We start from the raw sequence: 23,230 nt of genomic DNA on the forward strand, positions 1-23,230 counted from the left end.
ACCATTAATTTTTGTCTGAAACATTTTTAATATCGTCAGTAATTTCGAAAGTATTTGAGTGGGTCGATTTAAATGGGACACTGTGCACACAATTTGTTGTAACATGTTTCGTTTTCAAGATAACTGAATTTCTGAATTTCCATGAAGTACAGCCGCACCGAAATTCAGATTTTATGTATCCACGGGTTACACCACCTTCGACTGTGCCTAACAATGAAATAACTTTTAATCAAAACTGACGAAACTAAAATTCAAACCTAATGAAATCCACTTAAATTTCAACCTAACGAATCCCCATAATAACAGAAAACACAGTTCCATTATTTTCCCGTTTTTATAAATCACCAAACACACACACAAAAAAAAAAACCCAAAATCTGCATATACATCCGTGGCAATCACTGTCGCAATTTTTCATCCACGGCGTATCCATAACGACGAGAAATTATTCAATTCTGTCAGGTTTTTTTTTTCACGTTCCGTGCGCAACGGTGTACATTTACGACGGGGGTCACCACTTTCGCAGCGACGCAATGTATTACACAACGATTAATTCAATAGCCGTGCGAGCAGAACTGTAACGGCGACTAACAAGCCCCGGGCTCGTAAAATTCGTTGCTGCGTCGGTTCGCGCGCGTGTATTCCAGCGGTGCGCGAGTATTATACGTGCCTTAACACCGTCGCCAACGGATTAACCCCCTTTTGACCCAGCCCATAGAACTCGAACGCGATTTCCCTCACCGCCATGGAAGGAAATGTCATCCATCACCTATTATCCCGGGGACCATCCGTTCTGCGTACGTGAAAAAAGAAGCTGACAGACGAACAGACGGATCTCTGTTCGGCGTAATCCGATTTGACCGGCGGGAAGGAGGGGGGGGGGGTGGCATAAAAAAAGTGTTATACTCGTATCCGGTCCCTTCGCGCGCTTATTCCACGGGTCAAGACGAATACACGTATATAAGTAGTATTGGACGGTAACTGGACAGACCGGTGGAATACAGAGGGTGTTCACCCCTTGCCCTATACCATCGAGCCAGACTCGTGTTGACAATTTAAAAATCGATTCAACAAAGATGAATATTATTCGGTTTTTGTTTGAATCGAAGTGAAGTAGCACGTTGCTGGTTTTAATATTCAACTTTTATGTGTGAGGAAAATGTATGCACTTTACTGTTAATTCATTTGAGTCTCCGTTCAGTCATCCCCTTCAAAGTTTCTACAAACTTAACAAAAAAAACCACCCACACCATGAAAAATCTTATCGTCATCGTGCTCATAATTCTTGGTCAGAATTCTTCCGGTTTTCCGAGGGGGTTCCTCTCTCGGAACTGGAAAAAAACGGCGGTTATATTGGACGGGCTCGTGACTGCGGATGCGTGGCGGGCTGCGGCGAGCGTGCAAAAGGGAGGCTGGGATGAGACCAAGGAGAAGAGAGGATCCACCGGCGGCATAGCGGGACGTACCACTTAGCAGCTCGACAAACACGCCGCGTACGCGTGGGGGGAAAAAAAAGGGCTGGAAAAGAGGGTGGAAACGGGGAGGGGGGCAGTGAGGGCCTCCGCGGGCGCGCGTCTCCTGATTTTGCATTTTTCATTTAGTCCCCGTGTGTCCCCCTTTCGCTCGAACGCATTGGTAAGTGTGCGTGATTCACGATGCGCTCGTCTCGCCCGCGGATCGCTGGTTAGCATAGAAACCAGTAATTCAGGACAACAATGCAAACAGAGTTTTGCTGCATGTACCGCGCACCGCTGAACAACCCCGGGAGCCCCTTTTGTTCGACGATGCCCGTCGTGCATTTGGAATTTTTTGTTTATATTTCGCAACGGGGCGAGTGGAGATACCGCGTGATTCCAGAAACGGCGAGTTTAACTGAATTTTCTGCGCACGAGGAATTTTACAGACTCTGGAGACAATTCTGATAACGTTTTCTTAAACCCTGGAATGGTGAGATGGGTTTTAATTTTTTTAGTATTTCAAAACCCTTTTGGCTTCTGATAGGTAAAACAAATTAGAAATTCTGATTCAGAAAGTGACGAAATAATAATATTTCCAATATTATTTATGTCGCCTTGTCACGACCATTGACGAGTTTACGATTTTAGAGATTTTCAACTTTTACACATTTCATTGTACTAGCTGCTTCGACGAGTATCCTAATATTTCCTACCCAAGTCTAGGTACTTAAAAGTATAAATAATATTTTTACTAAGACAGAAGTGGGAAAGATAGATAAATTTCAACTGTATTGCCATTCTTTTAAGAAAATTCGGAATTACTAAATCGCATGTACATCTACTACACATTTCTAGGTGAAGTGTATATTCTTACAAAATATCCATCATGCTCTGAATATCCATAATGACTCACATATCTGTTCCCAGAAAGCTGTCATATTTATTTATCCAAGTTTCGTATAAAATCCCACTCGTTGTCTTAAATATAAAGCAGAATTCATCGCATAAGGATGTTAAAATTTCAGACAATAATGATAAATGAAAAAGAATCGCACGAATATCAGATGAATAAATATGTCAGTCACTGAATATTGAGGTTTCAGTGCACCTCCTCGATATCCGCCATCTTTCCGTCATTTCAACACCAATATATTCAAACCGAGCGGATTTTCAATCGTGCTCGGTGTTTGAACACCGCGCGATCATGTATTCGTATCCACGATTTCCATTACCATTTTAGAGTCTGTTATTTTTACCTGAATCTCGATTCGAGACGGCGAGAAAAAGGGAAGGGGATAGAATTGAACGCGACTCGCATAAGAGGACAATTTCAACTTCGAAATGTCAGGACCTGAAATCCCCGTTCGTCCTCACCTTCTTTCCGTTAGATATATCTCGACGAGCTATTGATCATTCCCGTCGACAAGGTGTAAGATTGAAAACGTGTCTCGGCTCGTGGCTCCCGAGCAATTTCCGCTCCGCGTCTCCGCGCGTTTCAGCCGCTGCGAGTGAGAGAGGACACATCTTTTTGTTAATTTCCACAGTCGTGCGATTTTACCGGATACGTGACAAGAAAGCGAAGCCTCGATGTTTCCCATGTGACAAGAAAAATTACACGGTAAAACGACAGACTCGCGAGGAATCGAGAAACATATCAGAGGCCATTCTCCTCGTGTCTGGCTAATTGCTGGACGATACTACTTACTAGTATAACCATTCCATGATACGATAACTTTGTAGATAAATTCTGTTTCAATAATTAACCCACAAAAACCTACGTATCTTGTACAAATTAGGTTGTTACGAGTATTCGAATGTTCGAATAATTCGAATACTTGAATATTCGAATACTTGAATATTCGAATAGCAGTAGAATGCGAATTTGATATTTGAATATTTCGAAATATACAAATTGTTCGGATTATTCGGAGTACTGGAAATACTAAAATACTAGTCATGGAAAACTCTACCAGCTACGATAAATGACTAGTAATTCCGCGACTAATTGCCGGCCATCTATTTAGTCGCGTTAATTTCGAAATCACCGCAACGAGACCGCAGACAACACGCGATTTACCGGAAAATGTGTTTACATGGTTCGTTTATAGCCCTCCGCTAACCCTTGTTAGTCTGTTTCTCCTTCAATTTTTATCATTGTCCGCCATCCACCGGTTGGAAGTTCGTGAGCAATCGACAGTCTGGTCGAAAAATACGCCAGACAGTCCAGGAGGAACGAACGCGTAAAAGGGAACGATATAAATTCAGGCGGCGACACACACTTAATCCCATTTTCACGTGGAAAATTATTCGACGTAGTGGGTTGAACAAACCACCGAGGAAAACGATTCGTCACACGAATGATACAGAATAAATGAATTCCGCGATTACGAGCGGATCAACCGTATGTTTTCATCTGTGTGCTCGAGCCCCGTTACGATTCAGCGGTAATTCCAGCGAGCTTCTGTGAAAGGGCTCTTTAATTTTGGAATATTTAATGTCTCACGATGGTGGAGAACCCAATGGAAATTGATTACGATAAATTTATTTAGCCTGATGGCAAGCCGTGTGAGTTTATTGCACACAATTACCTACGCGTTACTCCACATTGAACCGTTCAGTAACCGATTAAATGTATAGTAGGATAAAGTCTGTTTCAGACCTATCTATATGGTCTTGCTTTAATCCACTGTACTGCTCTGGTAATTCCTACCATGATACATGGCATCGAGACCCTACTGTATTTGAACTGTTGGTATTGAATCGATTTGAAAATTTTGATAATGAAAAAAATATGACTGGAGTCGAAGGTCTATCCTTGGGTCGAATTAACCTAAATGCTCGAGTCAGTCAAACGTTTTAAACATTTGAACAGTGTTTGGTTGCCACGCCACGGGAAAACTCTGTTTGGACTGTCCAAACATATCAACAGGAATCCAAGCATGTTCGAACTGTTCAAACATATCATCAGGAATTCAAACGCGTTTGAACAGTCCAAACATATTATCAGGAGTCCAAGCATGTTTGAACTGTTTGATGACACATCACTAATCACTTTCCTGATAATATGGAACTACAATTTAAATTCATCTGTCTGCCCACAGTTTGCTTCGCTAAAAATAGAAGTGTGTTATTCAAGGTGTTCATACGTCTATGTTCAAAGAATTTGGTAAAAGACAGAGGGACTATTGTCATAAAAGAATTCGTGACAAGAGGTTAATTGAACTGTTATGCACGCCATCTATAATGAAAAATATGACTGAAATTTAAGGTCTGTCTCTCAGACGTACATTTACGTGACCAGTAAACGAGTATTTTCACGCTGAATATAGTAAGTGAACGCGCGATGAACATCTTGAATATTGTACCAAGTCAATCACGCGCCCAGCTATGAATGTTGAAACGTGTTACAAGCGTGTAATGACTTGTGGCACGTCAGTGGGACTCACCTGTGCATCTGCGAGGATGCGTCGCATCAAGGCCAAGGTGGGGTGCGTTGTAAGGTCATCCTGAAGGGCAAGTGCTTCGCCTTCTTTGTTCAAGCGGTTTAATGTGTTGAGAGCTGAAACAAACCAACGAAACACGGAAACCTGAATAACCACTGCGTAATCAGTTGTGCTGTTCGTTAAATACAATTATTCACGATTATTGCTTCGAAAGAAAGGAAAGCAGTAAGATTGAAGCAAGCTAGGAATTCGGGAAGTTCTGTAGTGTGCGTTTTAGAAATGGGATAGAAATTTAATTATCGCATCCCTGCACCCTGGATAGTGGCATTGCCCCGAATATGACACAATATAGCATCAAATACCTCATTACCTAATGACCATTTGCGGTTGAAACAAGTGCTATTGTCTTCAGAATTCCAAGCTCTATTAATTCTGCTAAACCCCATTAAAAACTGACCGTTACATCTAAGGCCCTCCCCTTGTTAGTCCTAAGCACCTGTGATCGAACTGTAGATCTCAGCCTATAAACAGATGGATATTTCGTGCGCAACCGACCTATTAATTATGCTAATCTCGTCAGACCTCAGCGGCACGCGGGACTAATACGTCATTCGGCTGGGTACCTGCATATCCTCTAATTAACCGGGTACATCTGGCGGAATCGGTATCCGGGAAATATCAAGGGGATGTCTAGATGCATCGAGCACATAGTCGTAGGGATACATAGGGACCTATGTCAGACGTTAGGGACCGTGCACGGAAACCACGGGGATTCCCAGAGCTGGCTGACGAAGTCGACAAGATGGCCGTCGACTCGTTCATCTCGGCATCACCTTCGCCGAGTCGTCGTCTCAGCGAATGGGGGATAATTGAATTCCACGGGGCCACGGTGCTCGTCGCCGGCGAACGTGGAAAAGCCCGGGGGCTGCCAAACTGTTATCGACAAGTTCGTGAGAGAAGCTCGTTTCGAGGACGGAGAGGGACCATAGACACCCGCCCCAGTATCCCCTAACCGTGTTCCTCCGCCAGACACCAGTGTGATATATCACGTTGGACTATAATCGAGCGAGGTTTGATGTAGATCGCGCGAGAAACTTCTCTCGCGAAGGAATTGATTGACTCGATTGACTCGATCTGGGCAGAATTTTTATACGTCCTTACGGTGACTACTGCGCACAGTTTGATATTTTATCAATCCAGCTAAACTTAATTCAGGCCCCTTTCTTCTTTAATGGAAGGTGATACCTTGGTAATCAGTTGTGTATCAGGGCTATTGATTTCAACCGGGTATCTGAGATATCCGGGTACTCGTGAGATAACCGAGTAAACGAAAATTAGCCAGGTATCTCATGAGATACCTGAACATATGAGATTTGCTGCCTATCTTGCTGCCAATGTGCGCGCATGTTGTTTATAGCAAATGTTGTATCAAACTTGTAGCCATAACTTTGCGACAGGTATTGGATTTAAAATATAAGATTTTAAAAATTCTTGTGGCATTATTCTTGTAATTGTATCAGCTATCACATGACCTACTATTAACATTTTTGAAGCATAAATTCTTTTGTTATTTACAATAGTGTACGTAAAATTTTCTCCTTTCTTTCTTGAATTTGTTAAAACTCATACTAAAAACAGTTAATCCTGCTGTTCTAGGTTTCTATATGATCTGAGCTGAAGATTATATTTCGATAGATAGTATCACGATTTTAAATATTTCTTTTCAGTATTCAACATAGTTAAATTTCACGTCTACTTTCTGTGTATTTTCCATTTTTTTAGAACAGATTATTTGAAAATTTGATATAATTTTATCTGTGAAGATACAAACATGAAGAATAAGCGAGGAGGAAAGCAGGATTAATGAATCCAACGAATGAATTTAATAAAAACGACACGAGTACACAACCAGGGAATCAAGCACTAATGAACATCGTGAAATCAATTTCTACGGTGGGACAGTACATGTAATCCTATTTCCACGAGTTCAACTACGTTGAACTATAAATTTCGTTCCAGTAATGCTACAGCAATAAATGAGAATGTGATGAAACTGGTATCGAGTGGAACGTTCGAAAGGACTTTCGAGAGCGCTTCGAACTGTCATTTACGAAAGCTCGAACGGAACGACAGGATCCACGTCGACGAGTACAATAGGAACTGATTCGTGTTCGCTGAAAGTTTTCATTGAAAATTTATAGTCCGAATGGTTCTGCAGACCGTGAAATTTAACGAAATCGAGCTTGTACTTCCGTTTCCGCGCGGCGTCTTTAAACGGATCGTGAATAAATAAACCGGTTTCGAGTGGCGAGTTTCGTTATTTACGCGGCTATTAGTATCCGTTCCCTACTGTGCCATAATTGCTCCGATACGATAATTAATTAACCGAGAATCTTAAGGGCTCGTTACGTCGCCGACGACGAATTTCTTATCTCGTTGCTTAATTACTGTGGAGCAGCAGCGAAGTTACTGATGAAAGGACGCGGAACGCTCGCTTCAAGTGCAAACTCGGGGATAAGCTTAAACGTAATTACGTCCGTGAATTATTTGTTTCCCGGCCGTACGAACAAAATGAATTTACCGGGAATGCGAGGCGAGGCGAGGCTGCGACTCGCGAGCGTGGTAAATTGTCCCTGAAAAATTCACCGTGATACACCGCGGCGGCGTGCAATTTCTCCGAGCGAGATGCAGTTTTAAATACTTTCTTATCCGCAAGGTACTCGAGTATTAAAACGATATTCTGAAATAAGAACTTGACTCGAGTTTAACAAAGTTGCTTAATATCTAATTAAACCGTCGACGATGGAAGGAAACTTCGATTTAATCTTCGAACACCGATACAGCGTATACGTTCCTTTAACCCTTTAACGCCCAGACCTCTAAGTCGTTATTTCAGAATAATGAGACTGATATATGTGTCGAATCTTGTTTTTACAAAGTCAAAACTATCGATATTAAACCACGTACGTAGCTTGTATACGATCATAATGAGTGGGTTAAAATGTAAGGACGGATTGAAAGTGACCCGGTGTAGGCTAACAACGGTTAATTTCTGTTTTCTGAATTTGTCCAAAAAATTGAAAATTAAGTTAAATATTTGCAATATAACTATAACATTCTTTATATCTGATTAAGATCAAATAGCTGTTACGTGATACACGACCTAAAGTTGGGCCTCTTGTACAAAGGAATACATTCCTCACATTCCACCGAATTAGAATTCACTTTTCCGCGTTATTAATGACTCCCGCACGGGGTAATGTTGTGTACGCCAGCGGGCCAGTAATAGAATTAAGGAAAGTTCGCCAGGGAATGTATAACGGTGTTAGAAGTTCCTCGATATTATTCGTAACCGTGGCGAGCATATCGCCGTGGGCAAACGGACCTAATAATGTAATTAATGCGCAGCTGCGGTGTAATAATTATATTTGGGTTTCGGGCACGGGCATTTGGACAAGGCTGAGAAACTTACAAGTGTGCTTTGAATGTTCGCGTGTAATTGAATCGATCGCGTAGAAATTTGGTAACATGAAAACGAACATTGCAAACTGACACTCGGGGTGCAATTAACACCTTTAATTACAAGCTCGATGCTCACGAGACTCTAAAACGTTTTACGAGGTCTACATAGTGCTGGAAATTATTTGAAAGCTTAAGTCTCGATAGTCATTCTATATAAACTGAAATACTGTCAGGATCTTCAAGACCTTCAAGATTTACAAGATCTTCAAGATTTGCAAAACCTTCGAAACTTTCGAAACCATCAAGATTTACAAAAACTTCAAGACCTGCAGGACTAAACCTGACTCAAATCTTCAAGATCTTAAAGACTTTCAAAATCTTCAAAACTTTCAAGACTTTCAAGATTGTCAAAACATGGAAAACTCGAAATTAAAGGCTTAAAAAGGCTTATGACCTTGAAGTTCTCTAAGGCATAGCTAAATATTTCAAAGATTCAAGATTTTCAGGACTTCCAAGGAACAACCGATAATTTAAAAAAATCACAAAGTGTCATTCAATGCCTTCGAACGATGTTCGAACTTTGCTCAAAGCATTTTCAAGACAACGTGTCTTCGAGTCTCCATCGCTAGCATCGCAAGCATCGGGTTACGGTCAGGTATGTGCATTAAAACACACATAGGCCCCAGTCGTATCCATGGGACCGACCCTTCTAGCTGGTATATAGGTCTGCGTGCAAACACGCGAGCACGTTAAGTGCGCTTCCAGCACGAGGTCGCTATGATACCGGGCAGGGAACCGCGAAGGGGTTAGAGTCTGATATATGGGATGGCCCGGTATTATGCGCGTGTATGCAGTCGGTATATAGGTATTCTTTACGAGCGTTCGCGGAAACTGAAAGCCTATTCAATACCGAACCGGGGCCTGTGGCGCGTACGACGCTCGATACGGAAAAGTGTGCGAACGTAAAATTTTCTTCGCAGACGTCCGGATGATTAATGGATAATAGAGCGGCGTATATGAGGCCTGAATGTCCATATAAATTATCGCATTATTGAATTAGCATGACTTCGACCGAGACCGAGATCCGGCCGAATGGGATAGTTACTTTCGATTGGCTTGTAAATAGACGAACATGTACGCAATTTTTTTCTACGGTGTTTTACATTGCAGTTTTAATCTTTCCAATAAATATTACTGTTGTACGAGGAACAGGATAATAGATTCGTAAATTGCAAATAAGGAATGATTGGTCCGATACACTGTTCATTGGAGAGCTGTTATTATAATGATCTTTGTTACGTCGTTGATGTATGTACACGATTTATGAAGGGTGTCCCATTTATATCGAGTCATTCGAATATCTCAGAATATGTTTCAGATGAAAGTTAAATGGTATCAGGGGACACACTTTCTGATGTAACCTCTTAAAAGTTACTTACGTCAGTGTCCCCTGATACCATTTGACTTTTGTTTGAAACATTTTTTAATATCGTCAATAGTCTCGAAGATATTCGAGTGGGTCGATTTAAATGGGACACCCTGTATATTTACTATAAGGATAGAGTAGAACAGGTAGTGCAAGGAGGCAGAAAGCTCATTCTTATATGTAAATGAAATCGATGCTTCGTTTTCCAGATAATCGAATCAGAAATTTCATTTAACATGTTTATACACATATACAGTAAATCATCGATCAGTGTTCGAAAACTTCTCGGCATTGACAAGTCCTCAGAAGTAACGCTGACATTTTAATGAGGTTCATCACAATGATAGAGCTTGAAATTCCAAAGCCAATGATATCTGTTTCAGCCGCATATGGCCATTAATTTATGAAATATTTAATCTTTAGTGCCGAGAAACCGTCGAACACTCGTCAAGGATTTATTGTAGACGAAAATTTCAGTTCTGTATAACTGTTATGGAATATATCAGTCCTTTAAAACCGTTCCAAGAACCAAAGTCGATGTTATAACAGTTTTCAACTCCTAATATCTAGATAACTAAAAAATTTCTTTTCAGGTGTATAACATATTCACCGTCACCAATAAAAGCGATTCAATCCAGACCGTTAGATAATAACCACCTACCATTTCTCCAATCACCGACCACTACGTTATTAACTGTGCTCTCTGAAAAAGTACTTATAATACGGACAAACCACCAATCACCAGAAAAGCCCCATGTGCACCGAAATAATCCCTTGTACCATTTATTTTCTCACCAGACTCACCTTCCTCGAAGGGCTGCGCCCGTTTAGCGAATGCCCTCGAGAAAACGCCACGCGGCTTCGCGGCCTCCACGCCGTTTTCGACGGCTGCGCTCATTTCTCTGAGTGGTCCTTCACAGAGCTTCTATTGCCACGACGGATAAAGGGACCATCTGAAATTGACGTGTTACACTCTAGATCTTCGTTTAAAACAAACCAGCCTGCGCTTTAATACGAGAATATCTCACTTCGCCGATTCGATTCTGTACGACGGGATCCTAACCGCACGCCTCTGTTGACTTAAAGGGAGGGTCCCTCCTTCGGAGGATCAAAAACTGTGTGACACTTTCGTTTTATATGTTCAGGACCGTTCGAATGTGTAAACTGTGTCTGCAAGTGAATTTACTGAATTCGAACACTTTATCGACAGATTATGATCCGAATAGAAAAGTACATAGAGGATCGAGGAACAAGTTTGTTCAGTGTGAAGGGACAATATTCCCTCCTTGTACATTGCGTTTCATCGATCTCATTACAATCGAGTCGAATGTCACCCGATTGTCTGAGGGTAGGCACACTTCTTCGAGTATACAGATGGATAGTTATTCCGGTAAAAAGCTACGGATTTTCATTAAAACGTTATATACAGGATGTTAGTTTTAACTCGAGCACTACTAACTAGTCAACAAAATATTCTGATCATATTTCGCGACCCACCTTGTATATTCTGACTGTAGATTAAAAGCTATACAAAACCTAGAACATTAAAATTAGAAAAGTGGTAACTTTTTTAATCCATTACTGTATGTACACCACAGAAATTTCACTGCAATGACAATTTTTAGAGTTTACGACCCAGCATATTGTGACTGCCTTAGTTGTTCCATTGTCAACATCAATATCCCTCCGTACGGTCGTTTCTGGTCGTCCGAACCAAACGAAACACACCCTTTGTAATCGCGTTTCGTCGGCTCGTGTGTTTCCCCGTGTCTCGAAACGATTCGTGACATCGGCTCAGCTCGGCTGACACATCGTGTCGATTCCCCTTTACGCCGCCCACCATTAACTCGAATCGTCAGAGCGCATAAATCACCGCCTAACTTCGTCGAATACCGCGTGAATTTATCGAGCGCGTCCTTTCCCGCCTGTAATGATAAATTATGACGATCGAATATCGAGTTCCCGTGAGGGGAGACGATGTGTGTGTGTGTACAGGGTAATACCAGCAGGGGGATGGTGAGCCTCGTCGACTTTTTAGGGGATGTTGCCACGCTCGACGTCGAAGCTCGCGCGCTTAATGACATTACCTTAGGACGGGTCGGTAAACAAGGGTTATATCGAGCTGATCTCGCGTACTAGAATGCCTGTAAACATTCACCAGACCGTGTGGATATTAAAGTTTCAACGTGAGATCAGGCGCGATCTCGGTGAACTTGGGTTGGTTAAGGTGGCTCACGGAAATTTTAAGTAATTATAAATTAGGTTGAAAATTGAATAGAATATTTTTAAAAGCGACAACTTTTTATTGCCACCGAAAAATCGCTAGGTCAACGGTTAAAATTATTGAAAAAGAAACGGTATAAAAATTGCTTTTTAACACGAGCCTTGTAAGACCATCCAAACTTTTAAGTACTTAAACGAAAGTGTTTAATAATTATTTTTCCCAGTAACAAATCGTAAAACAACAGTGACTTTAACCCACATTCGTCCCTTGTATCAATTTAATTTTTCTTCTAAGAAATTACATTATTCTATCATATACAATAGATAAATTTAGCTTCGTGACTTTTTTTTAAAGAACTGGCAAAAACGATTTATCTCTTCTTCGTATTAATTTTTTACCACTATGTCAATTTGACACCGAGGGATAAATGAAGTTACGAAAATTAAGGGCGGATCAAGGTTAAGCACGATCAAATGTCGGAGGGTCGAAAAATGCTATGATGTGACGGACAATGGGATGGAAACCATGGAAATCCACGAAGGACAAATAGATGGATACCGGATCAGAATCAAGAGAAATCTCGCGCAGTGTTTCACGACCAGACGTTTAGAGTAACAACGTGGGACACGGTTCGAAATGAGCTCGTAATTTCGGTTATAACAGAGGGCCAGGGTGCTGTTGTCACGTTTATTCCGCGCGACGACCGTTTCGCTACGACCCCCCAGAGTTCAATTCCGAAATTGACATGTATACCAGTTTGTCGATCCCTTTTGTCAAGTCGGCGGGAGAGCTCGGCGAATGACAGTTTCATCTGCCGGATCGCGACAGAGACCCATGCAACGCGGTTTCTTTGTGCCTGGAAAGGGAGCAGAAACGTCTTGTCGTTTTAGACCTCTCTGGTAACCATCGAGGCTTTCATAAATACCAAACTGATCGAGTCGATTTTCTAGGTCGAATTTCTAAATTTTAATTGTTTCAATCTGCCCATTTTCATATATTCGACGTATTTTTATATTAGACTTATATTTTTGAACAATTCGAGTTTGTAACATTTTTATGTCTTGGTTAACCCTTTCGTTCCCATGTAAAAAAATTCCCCCCATAAATTAATTATGAAATAAAGTATTGGTATCATGTATTTTCTCATATCTGTTTTTATTGATTCCAGAGGGGGATCAGAGTGATGGAAACAACGTTGTTGTTCGTGTCACATTTTCTTCGGTAATTTTTCTTTGGTAATTTTTAAGTAATTTTGGAATGAAAGGGAAAATCTATAGTACTAGAAAAGACGAGAAATTTCTTCACGTGACTAAATAATCAAAAGAGAAATCACTGAAGCCATCTTCAGTAGTTCACAGGTGAAACATAATATCGGTGAAAACATATATATCTATATTTGCACTTATAAGGGGGAGAAGAGATATATCTGCTTCGAAGAACAAAAACACCGGATTATTGGTGTCCAGAGGGGAGGATACATTGCGAGCTGATCGTGACGTTAATACAGAAAAAGAGACAGAAAGAAACTCCAACCGTCGCCGCGTTTCAATGCGGACTCACACAGTGTAATTCGAGATTTCTGCGCTCCCTGCTTCCTCAGAATAGGAAGGTAATGCCGATGTAATTTGTATTTACGACCCACCGTGGAGCCATTGTGCCGCATTGCTCAATGGACCACATATCCTTTTAGAAGACGCATCGATCGGCCAACAAAGCGAGGAAAAGGAGAGCCAGGGATCCCTAGTGACGCAGATCTCCCCTAAAACTGCGTCTTCACTGACACCGATATGTACGTACCCTAAAACTGTGTCTTCACTGACACTGATACATACGTAACCTAAAACTCTGTCTTCACCACAGACTTCTATATAGGGTGTAACAAAAATGTTGGAGGACCCAGAAATGTTATCAGAGACTTTGTTAACGAGATATTAACGAAAAAACCCGACCAATCAGAGCGCGAGTAAGGATCACATTTTTGCTAAGGAAAAACTAGTTTCAAATCACTTCACAAGTTTCCCATTTACATGCGAAGAGCCCCGGTAAGAGAAATCAGCTGCGAATAGAGTTAGAGAGAAATATAATTTACAAGTTTGCGTGTTTCATTTAGAAGTCGATAATTGCTAATGTGAAGACCTCAATAGTTGTTCTCGCGTGGAGACGTAGCTTAAGGTTTCCTACAGCAAATGGTTGAAATTGCGGACGACTGAATTGCAAACAATACGACAAATAAAATTGGTGAACTTATTCCATGTGGGATGAGTAATTATTACATGGAGAATTAACTAATGTAAAAAATGAACGTACACTTCGACTGTAAAGTATCTAGAAAAGTGTCGACATTTAATTTATTCCTAATGAGGAGTCGGGTGGAAAAGTGTTAATTCGATCGCATCGATATTCCGTTACCCCGTTCCCAGACTCGACCGCGACACGAGCAAACTTCGACGAAGGTGGTGGGTTTCGTGTGTTATGCAAAGCACGGTGAGAATGCTATTCGAGGGGACTTCGTTGAAAGTCTGATGGATTCGTCGACGATGTCCGATTTTGATGAAATAGCGTGGCTGAAAGGCGAAATAAAAGGTAAGCTGGTAACGAGGAGGCGCTGCTCCTTGTTTCGGCCGCTCAAAGAACATCGGCCTCTGCGTTTTTCCTGAATTACACACGCGCATGCTCGCTCCTATTTAATATTCATGAGCCGACGGTAGAATCCGTTTAATTATCACAACGGTAGACTGTTCTGGTAATCTCACGGGCGCGATGCCTTTCATTTGAATAAACAGAAAGAAGCTATTCCTCCCGCGACGTGTTAATTCTTCGTGGCTACCCGTACGAATTCTACCGTTTTCCGTAGAGAGAGAGAGAGAGAGAGAGAGAGAGAGAGAGAGAGAGAGAGAGAGAGAGAGAAAAGAAGAGACTCGAAATATTGTTGATATTGCCCAACGTGGAATACACGGGTTAATATCATTGGGGGAATGGTTTGACAAAGAAAACGCGAAATAAAAGAAAATAGGGACCTCGATGGAGATTAAGGTGGCTTCTGTGAATTTTTAATAATTATAAATTTAGTTGAAAATTTCACAGAACATTCTTGAAAACTTCAACTTTCGATTGCTACCAAAAAATTGCAAGGTCAACGATAAAATTATTGAAAAAGAAACGTTATCACTTCCATTAGTTTTACTCCAGAGTTTTAAGAAAAATCCGATTTATAATACTTTGGTTTCAATTTAGTTTCTTGTCAATACAAATATATGTACAGACTACAAGGCTTTTCTCTGGTTTTTTTTAAAGCTTAATAACTTGAAAGCCAGATTACAATATATCGTTCCAAACATAGGTATGTCAAACCATTTTGTCAAACCATCAGTCAGTCATTTAATTAACAGGCAACAATGTATCACTTTATTTGCATTGTTCCTTAATTTCCCTATCATGACCTCCAACGTTACATTTGCATCATCGTATCCACCTGCTGAAACGTTCCCAGCTTTCAACCTCTGCCAGGTTCTTTCCACCCCATTCTTTTCCTGTTTTGCAGCTCGTGGAGCCTTCGATCACTCGGGGCGGAAAACGCGCGGCTTGGCACAAAGAAAAGTGCTCGCGGCACGAAGCAGCAGAGAGCTTCCTCCCTCCCTTGCCCCTCCGTGGGATCGAAAGCATCGTCGTCGTCGTTCACGCTTTTCTCCGCGGTGAGAAGCATTGAGTAAGCTGTGTTATACATACGGGGGTAGCTGAGGGGGGTCGGAGGTGTAATTAAAAGCTTGCTCCGCGCGTAATTGTATCGATTGTTCGCTACGCTCGTTCCACGTTCCTCGTTCCACAACGGGTGGAATCAATATAGGTATGTACACCCGTGGGCGCTTGCACAGTGACTCACTGAGGGTTTTGAACGAGAGTAACGCGCGTTCATTAATTCCGATTGTGGGCTGCACACGGTTTTCGTTTGAAGGTATGAAGGGATTGTGTTACCGTGCAACGGAGGGGTGGTTTCCACGCGTTTATGGGATTTACTGGTGGTTTAAGCCACGATAATACAGTGACTTGACTATTGAATGGAGTCTTCGTTTAAGTTTCGATTGACAGTGCAACTACCAAAGCAGTCGAAATTGTAGGGGTTTGTAAGAGTTTGTAAAAATTATTAGAATGATGTAATTGGACTGTGGATGTTTATGCAAATACAGATCTTTCGTATTTGTTTTATAAGCACGTAAAAAGATGTATATACGCTTCGCAGAGGAAATGATCTTTCACGGCATCTGACCACCGCGTAGAATGATCTCTATAAAGATTTATATCGAATAGGGTGGGGGCACTTAAGCCCGAAGACGGAATTCACGATCAGGGGTAACTGTTCCCCCGATCAGACTGCTTGATTTACGTCGCACGAGAACAATAAGCGTTTGAAACAATCTGTCTCGCTCGAAAGAGCATTCAGGATGAGCCTTAACGGTGAAAGCCGGACCGGAAGGATCGACGATCCGTGACCACCGGCACGACAATGGGAAACGGTATCTAAACATTTTGCCTGCAGAATATACATCGTGTGCACACTGCTCGAACATCGTTACATAATCATTTTCACTCTGTTCTTTTTTTTTTTAATTCAAAAAACCATGTGAGTTTAAAGTACATTTGAAATATGTACTTGGAATTAGAATAATATAATTTATACTAAGAATTTTGATAATTGATTATCATGGAAACGAAGTATCATACAAAAAAATGTTGTTCTACATTTTTCGACTTTATTTTTGCATATAGAATCACATATTCTCACGGCTTGTACCCTCATTTCGGACACACCCTGTATCCAGGGTTTACCACCTAACAGGAGCACCTTTAGTATCTCACTTGTTTTTGAAGATACAAAAAGAATACGAAGGGAAAGTATAATTTAGTTAGAAGGAGGAAATACTGTAATAAATAAAAATTGTTCTCAAGGTCATCGATGTTTCTGTAAATGAGACTACATATTTTTATGTGCGGAGCGTAATAGTTGAGATCTAGACCAATCAAATTAGATATAATACTGTACCATTTATGTAACCTTCAGTACGAAAAATCCAAGAACGTACGAGAGTAGATTTAAATAATAAAATAACTACGGTATAGGGATTTCTGAAAAAATGTATCGAAATTGACAGACATCACTTTGAGCATTTGTTAAAATTAATTTTCTGCAAATCGAAAGCAAGTGAAATATTTAAGGTGCTCGCGTTAGGTGAGACACCCTGTATGTAATTGGACAAAATAGAATACTTCTGTGGAGAGGGGGACAGAAGTGTATAAGGTGCCCCACCCGTGGCCAACGGTGGTCTAGTGAGCCAATTACCGCGTATATATATATACATATATCTCTTTCTTTCTCTGCCAGACCCTCGCACAGTACAAGACTCGTCAGGGCGATCCGGGACGAGACAAAGAGGAAAAGTGGAATGGAACGCGAGGCGGGGAAAGCTCTAGCGTGGTTTAACGCGCGAGAGGAAAATAACTTGAATGTGGAACAGAGATGACTGAGGGGAACAGAGTCGCGGAGGATCCCATGAATATTCATACCGCGGTTATATCGTGGAGGTGTATAGCTGAGGTGAGTAGCAAAAAAAAAATAGGAGCGCCGCTGGCGTCGGTGACCCGAACGAAGAGCAAACCGAGATCGAAATTATTGAATGAAACGGAAAAAGAAAAGGCAACGGAGTACAGACACCTGTTACTAGAAGCCCACGGAGTTTGTCGATTAAAATAAAAAGTACAGTTAACTTCTGGTTCTGTAAAGTGCTCTAAGATAATGTCAATATTGTTTTTTTAATTTATTCTTTGAATAGGTTTCAGTAGTGGACAGAAATTCTTCTGTTAAAGCTTCTAGAAAAATAAACGGAAATGAAAATACAATTGAGACTGGATAGAGGTTTTCGTTTCATTATTACGTATAGAGACGGAAATTCAGGAAATTTGTAATACAGTTATTGGAGTTGATTCACTGCGTTCATATCGAGATATGACTTCAATGAACACTTAATTACACCGTTACTAATGACAATTACTGACAAGCTATTATTAATGATACTTATCTGTGTGTGGTATAAATGGTTTTGTAACCGTTAATGCATTACCGCGATTAAGTTGACAGTTGATCATTACAGATTGCGTTTTAACCGCCGTTGATTCAACGTTTATATTCCACGCGTTTTCGATGTTGCGTTAATTATTTTAGATCATTTTTTTTTTTCACAGAACAGTACGCGACATATTAAAAGCAAACCCTTGATATTCACTATGTCGCATAATGTAAGGATGGGTCGAAAGTGTGCATGAACGAATCTCATAATTTCAAAGTGTATAATCCACTTTTGACTGAAACTGTATAGACGAGGCATTGAAAAACCCGATTGCAGAAAATTTTCAGTTACCAGCTGTTCCGTTACCGACAGGAGAGCACAAAGCACGGTTAGCCCCGGCTCGGATAAGGATAACTTTGATGCATACAGCTCAGGTACACGACGGATAGAGCTTTATCGTCGTACACTGTTGCGAAAGCTCGTTCGCGAGAAGGTGCACTAAATTGCTTCTTAATTGCCAGCCACCAAGTTGCTTGTATACATGTGTGCAGACGGGCACGTACACCAGTATATGCGCGTATATATGTATACATACAGGGTAAACGTGAGAGAAAGAGGGAGGGAGAGCCGTGTATGCAAATATGCTGCATCCTCCACTGTACGACATGAAAGCTCACGAGCACAAAGTTCGATTGTGCTTATATGATCATGATTGGTCGCCTCAAAGGCGTGAGAGACAAAGCAATTACGTGGGAAGAGGCCCGATCCAATCTGAACAGTCTTTTGACAATGCTTCCACGATGATATTCAACGTTGTCGTGAAAAGCTTGCTGTAAATTAACACTCGCCGCCGGGACATCGCCTCCTTTTTGCAAGATAATTTCAAGCTGCTTATTAGTTCGTACAACGAGTAATCGAATAGTAGCACACGTACATTAACTTTTTTTGCGATATTAAACCGATCGACTCCATGGAGCGTGGAATAGAATAAGTATTTAATAATATGGACATTGCTGTTTCGAAGGCTTGAAATATATGAAAGTGTACAGTGATTCATACGTTTGTTCACATACTTAAATAACAATTAAGTCTAACAATTGCTGCGCAATGTTTATTTGTGCATTCTAATTGTTTTTACTTGAACTGTATTTTTGCGATAATTTTTTCTTAATTTTGAAATAAAATTCGCGATTTAGGACGTGCCTTTGATCACATAAATGTAACAGCCTTTTGTGAACAAATTTGTGAGTCACTGTAAGAGTTACATAGAACATTATTTGTGATGTAAACACTTTAATGACGAATGACGCCATGTTTCGTCAAATTGAACACTACCAGTTAATGAAGTGAATTTACAGAAATTATTGTGTTTTTGCTTCCTGTTAAATTACCAGCGCAATGGGCCCATCGATCAGGTGTTAAAATACGTAATAAAATGAACAGATTAAAAATACTAAAGTTAAGGAATTTATAGAAGAACAGAGTTGATCAATTTGGTTTCTAAGAGACTTTAGATTGGCCTTCATTCTACGTTCATAGTCACAATTTAATTGAATCTAGCCATAAATAACTCGCAGTTTCTGTTCGTTTTAATCTATTTCAGAATTCAGTACACTTATATATATCCTCGATCTAATCATCCCTTAATTGCCAATAAGTTATTCCCAATCTAATCGTGCCCCTTTTTCCGTATCACCATCCTCGTCGTTTTCAAACACGCGATAAATTCATCAGGACTTAATAAAACCTCTCGGACATGGAATGTCAATTCCTCCGTGCGGTTCGATTAAAAGAAACTATAAGGTGACTGCCATGATACCACCACGCGACGACGATTTAACTCGAGACACCTATAATTAGACCCGCAGGTATATGTTTATTAATGAGCTCGCGTACCGTAGTTCCTGCGCGTATCACACCGGCTTCTGACTTTCGTTTTTCAGAGTCATTCAGAGATAGCCCAGAGGTGATCGAACGTCCACTGCAAATGATCCAGGTTGCACGTAATATGTACAGGGAGAGTCAAACGTGAGTATACACTCTGAAAGTATGGGATTCGTTCATATTTGTTTCTCTAAAATTAGAATCCAATATTTCGCATAAATGCAAGCCTTAAAACCATGTACATCCTATTTAGTCATTTTTTCTTACCTTCAATAGTAGCAGAAATAATGTAGGTGCTCGAGTTAAAATTAACACTCTGTATGTACGTACTTTAGTAGTTAAAAAAAATTATTGTTAAATTACGTTCTGGCCTTTTAATTCTACGATTACCGTGAAAAATTTGAACAATTATATGTGGCCCTAATTTTTGGACTAAGGACTGTATATCGGATTCAACGTAACCATTATATTCGAGGATTGTGGTAACGGGACGGTTATATGGGATATCGAGCGATTGTGGCCAGGAGGGGATCGGTTCTGATCGACGGTACTAGACGATGAGAACCACTTCCGGTACCCCGTGTAAACCTCGAAACGGGAATATTACTGTCCATTCGCGGACGTCAAACTATGCGCACGTCCAACCGTGATTGCAGGAAACATTGCACACACGTGGCGTACAATGACGACCCGCGCGATATAGTTCACGTCGCACACACACCATCGGTGAACGTGAATGTTGTATAAACCTGATATGTGGACGTCTGTCAGTTGGTCATGGCGTTCCGATTTCATTTTTTCCCCCCCGTACGAACCTGACTCACCTTGTCTTCGGAGAATATATAGGGAAAGGTTACCAAATTTGGATGTTGCACAGTGTAACGAAATAGGGACACATCGATCAAAATTAATAACTCGTTTTTCTTTACATATAAACTTATTCTTTTTGTAAGTCCACTTTTTAAGAAGATAACTTTTTACATGTTTCCCGTATCAAATTTTTCACCTTTTCCGATGGTAGAAATTATTTTCTTCTAAGTCGTTGTCTAAACTTACTGCATAAATTTTAAATATCTTACCCAAAAGTAAGATTCAATGAAACATTTTCAATTACTGAATAAAATTGTCTGTGGGTTAAACAGTACAGAAACAATTACCAATTTCGTTAAGAAATAGTAGATTAATTTATTAGTACACCTACCATATATCCACAAATCTATAAATTTCCAAGGCCATCCACTACCCAATCATAACGATCCAACCACAGTCAATGATCTAGGTAGAAGTCACAGATTCAATAGAAACGAATTGAAAGAGAGTCGTCCAAGTGGGAATACACTTTCAACGATTCTACTATCCGTCTTTCATAACGGAAAAAAAGAGAAAAATTAATGCAAATAAGAAGACAGAGCGAGGGGTGCCAGGGGCCATTAGTCGGGAACAGAGTAAAAGTTGTGCACGACGTTACGAGCCACGTTGGAAAATTGAAGGGAGGTGGGAGGGATAACACGACGGTTGCGTCACATTCTCGTCGCGGCATTGAAAACGAGCAAAAGCACCGCGGGCCATTTAAGGCACTTGTGTGTCTCGTCGCGTTCCCGTTTTACCCGTAAAGGTTGCTCTCACTCTGCTACGGGCCTGACCGTTCCCGGGTGAACAAACCAAACGTGACACGATTTGTGAGACCTGTCCCCCCTCGATCGGATCGAGGCTGACGAAGGAACGAGGACTCGAACAGATTCGGCTTGGGATATGTGTCCTATCCTCTCTCTACAAAGATGTCGAAGATATACAGGGTGTTCGTGATAATTTGTAGCATCGTTTTTTTCGTAAACGGTAAACATTAGAAAAAAACACGTAAACGTCAGAATAGGGGTATTCTAATTACTCAATAACCGTGAATATTTTGGTTGCCCACCCAAGGGTTAAAACTAAACTCTATTTAGTATTAAAACGTGTTAAATTATAACTAATTATCCACATATAATCTTTACAAACGTAACTTTACAAGTCTATCACATATGTAATATGGACTTTTGTAATTAAATGGGCTTCTATTCCCTGGATAAATAAACTATTATTAATATTGTTATCGTTATTGTTGTCGTCACACGACTTTCATTTGGTAATTTGGAAACACGACGAAAGGGGGAGAGAGAGATAAAAGAAGGACTGTGAAAAGAATCGTAACGAAGGGTTCCCCCGATGCGCAGAAAGTGTCGACCGAGATTCACTTCGGCAGGTATCGATTTTTCAGCGGCGGCCACACGTTCTCCAGGGGGTGGCTTCGGCGATGTGGTGGCCGACGCAGCAGTAAATTCTAATAAATATTTATTGCCGGATAAAGTAGCATGCAAATACACGGTGGAATCTCGATTATCGAAATGCATGATAATTGAACTCCTTCCGGTTATCTGAACATTCGACAATCCCCCCCAACCCCCTATCACGGTGGTTTCGTGTGTACACGATACGTCTCCCGAATTTCGTCCGACACCCTCTTACCCCCTAAAGGCAAACACGTATTGGATCGCTCGACGCGTTTTTTTAAGGGTAGAATTACAGTCTATGGTCCTCGATTTGCGTAATTGTATTTTTCGTTTGTCTTTGTGAATTACTATTTTTTTTTATAATTATTCAGTAGACTTGCGGATCCTTATGGAGATTCAGAGTTTTATAGATTGATTTATCGAACGGAATTAGATTGGATATTTAGTTTTTTTGTTGCAGGTTTTATTGGGTCCAAAATGAAGTAGGGTTGTTAGTACGAAAAGGAAAAAAGGATTGACAAAAAGCTTGGCACAATCACCTCAAAGCTCTCTTTGAATCATATTATACTAGCCAAACAAATTTTCAATCAAACAACTAGCAGCAGAATAATCTAAAGTGACCACGTTTCATGGTCCATCCTGTAGAACAACCGATTCCATTGGGTAACTGTTTCTAGAACACCCCCGGTGTGCAGCGATCACGGATAGTCCGCGATTCGATCCGAGCTACGATCGAACGTACAGATAATTCTCGAGCATCGGCCCACACGAGTCACCGTTTAATTAACTCCGATCCCTCGATCGTCCAGGGAAAAGACACTCGACGACTCGGGCCGGCCAAAGAGTAACAAAACCAAGTGGGAACAATGGAAAAGTGTTCCAATAACGAGGGACACGAGATAACTTCCCGTGCGAAACGGGAAGGACGAAGATCCGCGGAGTTTATCAGTTTCTAGGCTGACGGGCGGATAAAACGATTAGAGACCCCGAGCGAGAGTGAGTGTA

At 40.9% G+C, this 23,230-nt stretch overlaps 1 protein-coding gene across 1 annotated transcript in view; it reads right to left on the reverse strand.

Annotated features, from left to right (window-relative positions):
• LOC107193979 (liprin-beta-1) overlaps nucleotides 1-23,230 on the reverse strand; it is a 117,866-nt gene that overhangs the window by 44,711 nt on the left and 49,925 nt on the right. Inside the window, 2 exon segments of the mRNA XM_015583527.1 lie at nucleotides 4,904-5,016; nucleotides 10,593-10,741. Of these exon segments, the coding sequence (XP_015439013.1) occupies nucleotides 4,904-5,016; nucleotides 10,593-10,686 (207 nt within the window). The 5' untranslated portion in view covers nucleotides 10,687-10,741.

The sequence above is a fragment of the Dufourea novaeangliae genome, unplaced genomic scaffold (assembly GCF_001272555.1).
Source record: "Dufourea novaeangliae isolate 0120121106 unplaced genomic scaffold, ASM127255v1 scaffold21, whole genome shotgun sequence".
Classification (NCBI taxonomy): Eukaryota; Metazoa; Arthropoda; class Insecta; order Hymenoptera; family Halictidae; genus Dufourea; species Dufourea novaeangliae.